The 12,069-nt window shown below is 52.2% G+C and overlaps 1 protein-coding gene across 11 annotated transcripts in view; it reads left to right on the top strand.

The window, feature by feature from the left end:
* The window catches only part of Col16a1 (collagen type XVI alpha 1 chain), a 48,444-nt gene extending 36,435 nt beyond the window's left edge, over window positions 1–12,009 (top strand). For 10 of the 11 annotated variants that reach the window (XM_087215409.1, XM_087215407.1, XM_087215411.1 and 7 more), the window contains 15 exons: window positions 1,014–1,085; window positions 1,254–1,307; window positions 2,150–2,194; window positions 2,428–2,472; window positions 2,766–2,819; window positions 3,004–3,057; window positions 5,229–5,279; window positions 5,626–5,715; window positions 7,179–7,214; window positions 8,105–8,149; window positions 9,186–9,374; window positions 9,712–9,778; window positions 10,508–10,684; window positions 10,852–10,929; window positions 11,641–12,009. In XM_087215409.1, the coding sequence (XP_087071535.1) occupies window positions 1,014–1,085; window positions 1,254–1,307; window positions 2,150–2,194; window positions 2,428–2,472; window positions 2,766–2,819; window positions 3,004–3,057; window positions 5,229–5,279; window positions 5,626–5,715; window positions 7,179–7,214; window positions 8,105–8,149; window positions 9,186–9,374; window positions 9,712–9,778; window positions 10,508–10,684; window positions 10,852–10,929; window positions 11,641–11,843 (1,260 nt within the window). In that variant the 3' untranslated portion in view covers window positions 11,844–12,009. Of the gene's footprint in view, window positions 1–1,013; window positions 1,086–1,253; window positions 1,308–2,149; window positions 2,195–2,427; window positions 2,473–2,765; window positions 2,820–3,003; window positions 3,058–5,228; window positions 5,280–5,625; window positions 5,716–7,178; window positions 7,215–8,104; window positions 8,150–9,185; window positions 9,375–9,711; window positions 9,779–10,507; window positions 10,685–10,851; window positions 10,930–11,640 lie in introns of those variants that run through there. The other variant, XM_087215415.1, reaches the window with a different exon arrangement.
* Window positions 12,010–12,069: the final 60 nt, after the last annotated feature.

Genomic DNA, 12,069 nt, shown 5'->3' on the forward strand with positions numbered 1-12,069 from the left:
CCCACTAAGCCTCTTGCCACCCCCTCCTTCTCCAGTAAACATTCCAGTTCACACGCCTGTTCTTATCAGTCTCCTGCTTTGAACTTTCAATGGTTCCCTGGTGTTTTCACATTTTATTTTGTAGTCCTGAGCATTTCATACACAAAAGATTATGTAAAACCTCAATCCATAAAACAGATACAAGTGGACCCACTCTGGCTAAGATAAGTGTGAGGGTCCTGGAATTCCACCTTCTGGATCCCCACTTCATACCCCCAGCTTCAAGGTTCCCGTAGGAGCGCTCAGGGCTCTGAGGAGTACAGTTTGAAACCACTGGTCTATTTGATGAAGTTTTGCATGGCACTCAGGAACCTTCTCAATCAAGCTCCATCTCCTCCAGCCTCCTGCCCTGTCTAGCACATGGGCCCAGGAACCCTGGCTGTGTAGGCATGTGACCACTTCCAAAGCTTTATCCTGCTCCTAGGTTCCCCCTGACAGCCTGTCTCCTCTGCCTGTCCAATCCCAGACATCTGTCAGGGTCTTTCCCTGAGCCCTGGCTCTTATGAGCCCCTCCCTCCTCTGAGTCTCATGGTCCCTTCTTCACGAGGAGCACATAGACTGTTGCATTGCCCTGGGTGGTGCGCCTGTAGCTCTTGCTAGCCTGGGAGCTCCTGAAAGTAAGGGGCCTCTCCACTTTTTCCCCCTTGGGGCCTCAAAGCCCACACACATGGCCCGTTGTTAGGAGCCATGTGCTCCTGAGCACCTGCCTGGCCAGTTCCTGGGTCAATCCTGAGAAGACGCTGGTCTGAATGGTCCTGTCCCTTCCCACAGAGCAGTGAGGAAAGGGGTTACTTTGCAGATGAAGGCATCCTCTTGGGCAGACTGTGTGTGCAATATATCAGTTAGGCCAGGACAGAACTGGGACTAGGACCCAGACGTCCTGATTTCCAAGGGACCCCAGAGCCCTTGGCCCAGGGTTGTCTCCAGGGCTGGGGCAAGGCTATACCGACTTTGTTCGGGGTGCTGATTTCCAGGGCAGTGAAGGAATTCGAGGCCCAACAGGCTTGCCTGGGCCCACCGGGTCACCAGGACCCCCTGGGATTCAGGTGAGTGTGTGCCCTCTGAGTGTGGCAGGCCAGGCTGGCTGTGTGTGTGCACGTGTGGCGGGGGGGGGGAGAAGGGAGTTGGGTGAGTGGCGAAGACAGTGGAGGGCTGAGTGGGAGCTCCCTCCCGGGCCTTGGCACGGCGTGAGAGACGCCTTTCTCCTGCTGCAGGGACCTGCAGGGCTGGATGGCCTGGACGGGAAGGATGGCAAGCCTGGCATGAGGGTGAGATGGCAGCCAGGAGGGCAACCTCCTTCCTCTCCCCCCTTCTCCAAAGAACAGAGTCAAGCGAGCCCTGATGAAGGGAATTAAAGGACCCCTCATGTCCATGCTCCCCTTGAGCTGTCTCCTGCTGCACCCCATCTCCCTTTTGGTACCAGAGTCCCTTGGCTTCTCAGTCCCAGTGGCCTTAACCAGGTTAGCAGGGCCTCACCAAAGGTAGGACAATGACAAGGATGCATTTATATCAAGAAACTGGCAACTAAAGAAACCAGACTGTTACACAGGCTGCTGGATGTGGTGGTACATACCTCTAATCCCAGCCGTTCAGGAGGCTGAAGCAGGAGAATCATGACTTTGAAACCAACTGGGGCAACTTAGTGAGACCCAGACTCAAATAAAATAAAAAAGCTATAGCTCAATGGTGAAGTGCTTGCCTAGCATATAAGAGGCCCTGGAATAAATCCTCAGTACGTAAAAAAAATTAAATAAAGTGAGGGAGGGAATCAGGCTACAGATATGCAAAGTCTTGAGCAAGCCCTGGTTCCTTAGGTCAAGGTTTGCTGGGGAAACAGAAAGGATGAGGCCATAACAAAACTGAATATTAAGATCGCCCTCCTTCTGTACTCAAAAGAAGGAAAACTAAGGTCCAAATCGGGTGGTTATTCACTCAGGGTCTGCTGCCAGTCAGAGGCCAGGCCGAGCTCAGATTCCTCCCTCTGCCCTGTGACATTCCTGCCATCCTGGGATGTTGGGAGGGGCTGGGCTGGGGGAGGGAAGGGTGGAATGAGTGAGTTGGATTCAGGCTGGATAAAACTCCTGTCCTAATGCCCTCTTTCTTTCCTCAGGGAGACCCTGGTTCTCCTGGCCCCCCTGGACTCATGGGACCCCCAGTAAGTTGAGCCACAGGGGTAAGCTAAGCCACAGGAAGGAGCTGGGGGCTCTGAGGCCTCCAGGCTAAGCAGCTGCCATCTCTGCTTGGGTGGATGGGCAGCTCAAACCCTCCAGAGCCTCCTGCACCAAGCTATGACTTTGGATTGGTTCCATTTGTTTAACCTGAGGAAGGAGGGGGTGGGGCCCTCTGGCTGAGATGAGGGATCTGATAGCTTCCTGCTCTTTCTCCCAGGGTTTCAAAGGGAAAACAGGACATCCTGGCCTCCCAGGACCCAAGGTAAGGGTGTCTTCTGCCACGAGTGTTTTCTCTGGTATCCTCAGGCCTGACCCCAGGCAGACATGGAAGCCCAGCCTGGGTGGAGGTGCCTCATGACCTCTGGCTGAGATATCCCAGCATCTGAACCACCTAAGGGTTCTGGGGCCTGGCAGCCTGGGTCAGGGCTTTGACATCTACCAACAGGAGGGCACCAGGGGCCTCTGGCCAAAGCCAGAGCAGGTGGCAGGGCCCCTCTGATACAGGATTGACTCAGGGTGGTTTTACCAAGCTCAGGCTGCCCCTCTCTCTTATAGGGTGACTGTGGCAAACCAGGTCCCCCTGGCAGCAGTGGCCGGCCAGGTGCAGAGGTAAGGCCCAGTGATCTGTGCAAGCTGCCGTTAGGAGTCAGTGGGCTCAGCTGAGTCTGAAGCAGCTGCTTCTTTCCACTCACCAGCAAAGCAACTGCCTACTCTCCTCAGCCTTCTCCCACTTAGCAGCCACATAGTGCATGTCAGTCTGTGTGTCACCTCTTCCTTTTTCTGGCTCCTACAGGGTGAGCCTGGTGCCATGGGACCCCAGGGACGACAAGGCTCCCCTGGCCATATTGTGAGTAAACTATTTTCATCTCTGCATCTCAGAGAGTTAGGACTCTCTTGCAGTGGAGTTGGGTGGGGAAGCCAGTGATAGCCTGGAAGCACCAGCCCCAGCAGCTGCTCTGACCATGCAGAGATACATGAAACCAGCCCAGGCAACTTAGTGAGACCCAGCCTCAAATAAAATAAAAGGGGATGAAGCTCAGTGGTGAAGTGCTTTGAGCTCACCCAGTTCAGTGTTTCCCAAGCTTTCCACTCTCTTCTTTTCTGGGCACATGCAAGTTCACATGCCAGACAAAGGGCATTCAGTTAATCAACAAATAATTATTGAGCACCTGCTCCATACCAGGCATTGTTCCAAGCATTGGGGTGACAGCAGTGAGCATGAGAGACAAAGTCCCCTGATCTCATGGAGCTTTTACACAGCAAACAAATGAACTCAGAAACATCAGGCAGTGATGTGATGTCATGGGGGGGGCATCAGGAGGTGATTTTAGAGGAACCTTGGCTGGACAAGTGACATTCACCCTGAGGCCCGCATAAAAGGAGAAGATAACTATTGAGCAGTCTGAGACAAGAGTCTGAGGCAGGAGGGCACCTGACATAGAGCCAGGAGCCAAGGCATGAGGAGCTTGTGCGCTTGAAGAACCCCAAGGTCAGCATGGCTGGAGTATAGTTTGAAAAGGACACAAGGGCACAAGTGGGACTGGAAACCTGAGCTTAGAGAAGGGCCAAGGAGATGCTGGAGGTCCTCAAAGGGCTGGTCAGGAGGGTGGGGAGGGCAGGCACAGGGACGATTGGAATGTGCTTGGAGGTGGAGGACTTGCTAATGAACTGGGGCAGAGGCAGGTACATGGTAGAGAAAGGAATCAAGAATGACGCCTGTGCCTGCATTTGGCTTGGGCAACTGGGTAAGTAGGTGGTGTGTTTACTGCAATAGGGCAACTTGGAGAGAACATTTATTAAGCAATAATGAATTTCACATCTACTTTACTCATCAGGAACACAGACTACTGCCAATTGGTGCCTTTGATCAGTGTGACGGCACCAAGCTGATAGGGCTCTGGAGAAAGCAAATGCACTGGTATTTTATTGCAGCCTGATCAGGGCTGGCAGTATAATTTTCAGGAGGCTTTTGGAAATGTTAAAAATAGCTCATGACCAAAAAAAGGAATTCTTAAATCCCCATCACCCTTTTTATGCATTTCAAGGGGTCCTGAGCCCCTGTGCTGGGGACCCCAGATCTAGCCCAGCCCCTCCTCACATTACAGATGAAAGGAATTGCACACCCTGAAATTGTGGTCGCAGTGGAGACTCCTTAGGGGCTAGGATGAGGGGGTGCAGGATTCCTCCTCTCACCCCTGTCTGTCCAGCCCAGGTCCCCTGCTGTGTGATGATCCCAGAGCTGTACATTTCCACCCAGGAGTCTCAGATGAGTAGAACAGAGGTCATGGCTTCTTGAACTTTCCATCTGGGAGTATGGAGGAAAGTGCTCTGAGAGAGCACTGAGTGCCCTGAGGTTCAGAGACAGTGTCACTGTCCAGGGAGGTAGCATTTGCGCTGTGCCTCGGGGCAAGGATGTGGGCCAGCAGAGAAAGGGCAGTCCTGGCACTGGCAGGAGGGAGCATTCCTGGGGGCTGGAGAACCACCGCACCCCAGAACCAGAGTTGGTGAGGCACCAGGAGACGGGATGGAACCTGAGTGCCAGCTACAGAGCTTCTCTGAGTGGATGTTATGGCTGGTGCTGAGTCCCTGCCCCTCCCCACTGCTACACAGACCCTGGTTCCTGGTATCCCACCTCTGCAGAGCAGCAGGAAGTGGGCTTGGTCATCTGTAGGGAATGAAGGGGTCTTAGAAGACACTGGGCCAGTAGTTGGTTGTCTCAGGCCTTTTCCCTCTGCGCTTGGCCTCTGCCTGTGGCTCCCACACTTCCCTCACACAGCCCCAGGTGCACCATTCAGTGGACATTAGTCCGGAGGGTCCTGTGAGCACAGGTCTCCCAGGCTTCTGCTGTGGACGCAAATTTTCTGGCAGAAGCTCAAGTGCAAGACCAGAAAGGAAGGAAGGGTTTTGGGAAGAGAAGGCAGTTGGTGGAGTTTTGGGCCTGCTCCAGCTGCCAGCCCTCTTTCCCCAGGGGCTTATTATTAGAGCCTGTTTCCACCCCACTGACTCTCTGCTCTGTAGGGGCCTCCAGGGCCTCCAGGCCAGCCTGGTCCAGCTGGGATCTCTGCAGTGGTGAGTGACACTTCCCCCTCCTGGTCCCTCCCAGGAGCGTTGCCCTGCTCTGCAGTGGGCTCCTTCTGGGGGAAGACAGAGGGATGGAGAATAGCTGGTCTCCACCTCCTTCTTTCTCTGATGCCAACCTCACTGACTCCAATGATTCTCCTTCTGGAATGTGGCAAAGGATGCCAGTGAGGGTTGGAGGCCTTTCTAGGACCCTGCTGCAAGTTCAGGCAGTGTTCCCTCCTCCTGTGGGGCCTGGGAGGTGGGGCACCCGGTCCCTGGGACATGATGGAGTGTCTACGTCTGGCTTCATGGAATCCAATTCTTCCCCCACCTCACCAGCCTTCCTATTCCCTAGGGCCTAAAAGGAGACCGAGGAGCTTCTGGGGAAAGGGGCCCAGCAGGTATTCCAGGCCAGCCCGGCCCACCTGGACACCCTGGCCCCCCGGTAAGATCCCACCACCTACAGCACAGCCTGGGTGAAAGGGTCAGCTAGCTTTGCCAACTGGGCACAGCACTGTGGTCTCCAGGGAAGGAGAGAGTGGAATTAGTAGGGCAGGATGGCAGCATGGGGCCTGCACCTGAGGATCAATGGTATTAGAGAGGCAGACCCTGCAACCCAGTGCCATGCCAGTTGCATGCAAGGTCACTGCCTCTGCCAGTGCACTATAAACCTTATGCAGATCCCTCTGCTAAACTCCAAACAGAGGAGAATCAGGCCCTGTTCTGCCCTGCCCTGACCCAAGAGAGCTTGTCAGTAACCACACAAAGTCTGAAAATGTCAGGAAACCAGCAATGTGGTGTTATTGCTATAACTTCCTGAGCTCCTTAGAAACCAGAATTTGGTCTCAGCCCAGGTTTAGCACTAATAGCAATGTTGTCTTGGCCACTAACCACGTGTTGAATGATGAAGTAGGTGCTTGATGTGCATTTTGTCTTTGTACCTCAACCCCTTTTAGTAGATTGGATTGTCCCCAATTTAGATGAGGAAACCAAGGCTCAGCAAGTCTGAGTTGCTCAGAGCTAGTAAGTGGAAGAGACCCCTAGCCTGCTTGGTTCCACAACTTGGCTGCTTAGCCAGTCTGCCAAACTGCCTCTTTCAAAAAGGTTTGGGCAGGTGAACCACATCAGGTGGAACTGATTGCTGGCCTCAGGAAGGAAAAGTCTCTGGGGTAAGCCCAGGCAGGGGCCCCAGGTTTGTCTAGCTCCATCAGGATGCTTTCCACCAAGCAGACTCTTTTGGGGAGAGGAGCAGTGGCCCTAGGGCTGGTGGCTTGGGATGGGCTGAATGATTCCAGTTGGTATCAGTGTGGTCACTCAGCCCATGTACCATGAAGGCCTACGGCCACCACTCCTACTTGCTCTGACAGCTGCTAAGTGCCCCAGACAGGTTCTTCCTATCCTGACCAGGGAGGTGGCATTTGAGCTGTGCTCAGAGCAAGGATGTGGGCCATCAAGAGAAAGGGCCTCAGGAGCCTCCAGGGCCCCTAAAAGAATCTTCCACTTGCCATGCAGTCACAGAGTCCTCTTCCCCAGCAGCCCTCCAGAAGGGGGCTGGGCTGGAAGGTAGCCTCTCCTGTCCTGTAGAGAAATCTGGCTCAAGTACATCCCAGCAAATCTTACTGAGAACAGGGGCTCACGGTTCCTGTGTTCCTTCAGCAAACATATACTCATGGCCAGAGTTGTGCAAGGTGCCGGGATCCCAAGCAAAGAGGCCCAGTGTCTTTCCCTTGCAGAACTCAGGAGAGCTGTCAGTATGGGCTCAGGGAGTTGCAGTATGGGTTGTCTGAGGGTGAGGGCTGTAGGATCAGGGTGTCCTGGTAGAACAGGGGGCTGGACAGCTTGGTGGGTGACGTATGTGAGGCCAAGCTGAACATAGCTCATCATATCTCCCTTTCCCTTTATCCCCAGGGTGAACCTGGTACAGATGGTGCCACTGGCAAAGAGGTACTGTAGTTTGGTCTCCTTTTCCCTTGGGGGTAACTCTTAGTCCTTGCCTTGCCCTGGCCCCTCTGTATTCATTCAGGAAGCACTCCTGGGTGCACAGATGATCTTGGCAGGATCTATATCCATAGCTCCCATATCTGTGAATGCAACCAACATTAAATTGAAAATAATCAGAAAAAAATTGTATCTGTATTGAACATATACAGACTTTTTTCTTGTCATCATTCCCTAAACTATACAGTAACATAACTATTTATATAGCATTTACATTGTATTAGGCAATATATACAATCTAGTGATGTCTTAAAGTATACAGGAGGATGTGCATAGCTTATATGCAAATACTATACCATTTTAAACAAGGGACTTAAGCACCCACAGATTTGGGGTTCCAGGGGAGTCCTGTCTCCTGTGGATACTGAAGGAAGACTGTGTATAGGAAACTGGTCATTCTTACCGCTCCAAGGAAAGGAACTGGAGACTAGTGCACAAGGATAGCAGCAAGACTTGTTTCATACATTTTTCCCCCCACTCTATACCTGGCCAAAAAGAGAGAGTAATGAGAACAAACTCCAAACAAACATTCCCTGGACACCAACTCTTGCCAGACCCTCCACTATTCTAGACTAGCCTCTTATTCTGACTTCTTTTCATCTGTGATGAGGGACTCGGCCAACATGATCAAAGAAGACCATGCCTCAGGGGATGTCATTCTCCCTTCCAGCTGTCACCTTTGTTGGCAAGGAGGCTGTCATTCTTTCTCACTCAGCCCAGTTGGGTACAGTACAGGGGCCTAGGGCTAAGGGAGGTGGTCTTTTCACGGTACCTACCTCCCCAAAAGCCTTAGAGATGCTGCCCAGATTTGACTCCTGACTTTTACTTCCTTCTAGGGACTCCCTGGAAAACAGGGACTGCCTGGATTTCCTGGTCCAAAGGTGAGTTGAGAACTGGCTGGGTTGGAGAGGAGGTACTCATGAATGGAGCACACCCAGCTCCAAGAGAGGATATTAGCTCAAGGAGACATGGGATGGCCAGTAGGCGGGAAAAAGGGGGAGTTTGGAGCAACCTCTGAATAGCTCTCACCTGGGCCATTCCAGGGTTTTTAACTCTGCTTACAGAATGGAAATCTTTGCTCACATTCCAGGCTCTCTGTCCTGGCCTTGGGGAAACAGGGGTCCCTGAACAGTGGTCTCCCTGCAGTCCAATCATATTGACACTAAAGTAGGGCAAGTTTCACAGAAGACTGGACACAGTGGTGTGGCATCTCTGAGGAAGGGAGCACCCAACTCTGCCTGGGGGTGAGGGAGGGAGACGGCATAAAGAACAGGAACAGTTGGGTATAGTGGCCCACTCCTGCAATCTCAGGACTCTGGAAGGCTGAGGCAGGAAGTTTGCTAGTCTGAACCCAGCCTGGACAACTTAGCAAGACCATGTCTCAAAATAAAAAAATAAAAGGGCTAGGATATATCTCAGTACAAAGGCCGTGAGTTCAAACCCCAATACTACAAAACACAAAAACAAGAGCACTTCAACCAAAGAGGAGGAGTTTGCTGGATAGAGATGAGGGGCAGACCTTCTGGGTGGGGAGGACTCAGACAGCATGGGAGAATCCGAATTATGGCAGTGAGAGTGGTTGGCTGGAGGTGGAGGCAGGGAGATGAGGCTGAGGAGGTGATGACCAGGACCATGTCGTGAATGGACCTGCACGCCTGGCCAAGGAATTGAGCCTTCATTCTTAGGGCATATGGGAACCACCAGATTTCTAACAGGGAGTGGCACTGAAACCTGTCTCCTATGCGTCCTGCTCTGCTGGCAGCGAGGCTGGGTGGCCTATGGCACAAGGGCCACAGTTCAGAGAGAGATGCTGGAGACCTGGTGGACCACAGAGAAGAAGGGGTCGACCACTGAGACACCGTGACATGAACTTGACGGCCTTTGGTGATGCTGGATTGTGACTTCTTGTCTTTGTAGGGTGATCCAGGACCTACAGGACAGAAGGGCCAGGCAGGAGAGAAGGGGAGATCTGGCATGCCAGGAGGGCCCGGAAAGAGTGGCTCCATGGGGCCTGTTGGGCCACCAGGTCCTGCAGGAGAGAGAGGCCACCCTGGGTCTCCAGGGCCTGCAGGAAGCCCCGGATTGCCTGGTGTGCCCGGCTCCATGGTAAGAGGAGGCTGGAAGCCATGAGCACGTGGGCTGTAATATGGGTCATTTTAGAAGCTACTGATGACATTCTGCAGAAAAAAGCATGACTCTCATATAGGTGACTCTTAGCTGTCTGGGGAGGTGGGGATTACAGGATCCTCTCCCCAAAAACTGTTCTTCAGCATGAAATGGTTTGTACCATTTGGAGGTGGGTAGGACTTTGGAACAAGAATTTGAAGGAGGCTCCTGGGACCCCTGGCCTCCTCCCCATCCGTTATTTCCATAAAGTCTGTGCCCAGGGGAAAGCACCAAGCTTGGAAGTATAATTGAGGCAGGTTTTCTTCTCTTTCCTCAGGGAGACATGGTGAATTATGATGAAATCAAGAGGTTCATCAGACAAGAGATCATTAAAATGTTTGATGGTAATTGGCAGCCGGCTGGGTGGCAGTGGGCGCTTCATTCCCTTCCCAGCTACTTCTCTACCCAGGCCCAGCCTCCTTTGCCTTAAAACTTCAGTGTCCTCCCCCTCCCACCCCACATTTACAGGCCGGGGGAGGTGACAAGCATACATTCAATCATCCATCAACCCTTCCTTGTCACCTGCTCTGTTCAGAGATAAAATGATTCCCTCCTGCCCTCCTGAGTAAAGGAGGCTGACAATAAAATTGATCTTACCTGAGCCTGCATGGAGTGAGCTCTAAGCAAAGGGCCAAGCAGCAGCTAGAAGATGGCTGCTGCTGGGATTTGTTTTAAGCTTTTCTTTTTTCCCCTGCTTATTTGCTCATCCAGCGTTGGTGTGCTGGGACCTGGGGAAATGTGGGCCCTGTCCTAGAGTGGCTGGGCATCCTGCTTGGGAAGGAGACCTTGTGTGCCAAGCAGTGCAGTCTGGACTGTATTCCAAAGCCAGTGGCAGGGCAATGAAGGATGTTAAAGAAGAGAGATGCCACAATAAGACCTGTGCTTCCAAAAGCTCTCCAGGGAAAGCCAGGTGGAGGCCAGAGTGTGGGACAGCTCTTAGGAGATCAGCCTCCGTGTCCCTTGTCCAGATGTCCTTCTGAAGAAAGACTGTTCGTGCTGGTGACTACTGCAGCATCTGTAGTCATTCTGAGTCCCTGGGGCACCTTGTGAACTGTCCTGGTCCTTTCTTACAGATAGGATGGCTTACTACACTTCCAGGATGCAGTTCCCTGTGGAGATGGCTGCGGCTCCAGGCCGGCCAGGGCCCCCAGGGAAGGAGGGTGCTCCGGGCCGGCCAGGCGCTCCAGGATCACCTGGGCTCCCTGGTCAGATTGGCAGAGAAGGACGGCAGGGCTTGCCAGGAATGAGAGGTAGTGCCTTCTTGCTCCCACGGGGCATATGCACCTCTTAGGGGCTGGCCTGAGCATTATGTGAGGTTGGTTGTGAATATGGCATTTGTGTGTGTGTGTCTGTGTGTATGTGTCTGTCATTTTTCTACTTGGGGATAGGATTTCTTATTTTCTTTCTTTTGTCTCAGGATTGCCTGGAACCAAAGGTGAAAAGGGGGACATTGGTGTTGGCATTGCAGGAGAAAATGGTCTCCCTGGCCCCCCAGGTAGGAAAACTACGTATGAGACCCTGATTCCAGATCAGCAGCAACTACCTGTCTTTATGTTCCTTCGACGTCATAGTTGCATAGAATTCCAAATAACTACAGTATAGGCCAATCAACTCTGTTACAGCAATCAAGGCAGTCTGCTAGGGCTTGGGGGCAGTGGTGGGGGAGATGCATTATTCACCCTTAGTCCTCAGCTGGGCTGGCATGATGTAGTGGGAGAGAGCTGCATGTGGTTGGGGCCATTAACCTGAGTTCAAGTTCCGCTTAGCATCTTCTTGGCTGTGGAGTCTTGAAGAGGTCACTTGATGTGTGACTATATGTACCTTAAAGAGGATGGCTAGAGCCTGATGGCCTGGCTCTGAGGCCCAGCTTCACTACTTACCTGATGCACAACCTCTGTGAACCTGTTTGATCATCCTCAAAATTAGATAGTAGTTCTTTTCTCAGGCGATTGTGTAGATTCAATGACGAAGGCATAAAAAGTATGCAGCCCTATGCTGTGACACACAGAAGCTGTCGACAAAACCAGCCAGCAGTATGATCATCATTGTTAGATCAGTGTGAGGATCAGATCCAGTCTTCATGAAAATATGTTGTAACTTGACAAATAAACACCAAATGTAAAGTATCATTTACCACAACCATTGTTTCTTCTTTTCTTATTATCTGGGTCTCCTGATATGTCCTTTGTGACTCTTTCCTCCCTAGGTCCTCAAGGGCCTCCTGGATATGGCAAGATGGGTACAACAGGGCCAATGGGCCAGCAAGGCATTCCTGGCATCCCTGGTCCCCCCGGCCCTGCAGGCCAGCCAGGGAAGGCTGGGCACTGCAATCCCTCAGACTGCTTTGGGGCCATGCCAATGGAGGAGCAGTACCCACCCATGAAAAACACGAAGGGGCCTTTTGGCTGAAATGACCACTTCCCGTGAGATGAAGGACTCCGTTTGGAATAAATGACCAAAGATTACAGGACTCTGTGATGGGTTATGAATGTTTGTGTTGTTAATGTTGTTGTTTTTGTTGTTGTTGTTTTTAATTGCTGTTAATATTTTTTTTAACAATAAAGAAAGAAAACCATCTGCAATCCAACTTCCAGTGGCGTTCCCCTGGTGCTGCAGCCACATCTCCCTGGCATCT

The sequence above is a fragment of the Heterocephalus glaber genome, unplaced genomic scaffold (genome assembly GCF_053883595.1).
Source record: "Heterocephalus glaber isolate CG9 unplaced genomic scaffold, H.glaber_assembly_v1.0 deba00001452, whole genome shotgun sequence".
NCBI lineage: Eukaryota > Metazoa > Chordata > Mammalia > Rodentia > Bathyergidae > Heterocephalus > Heterocephalus glaber.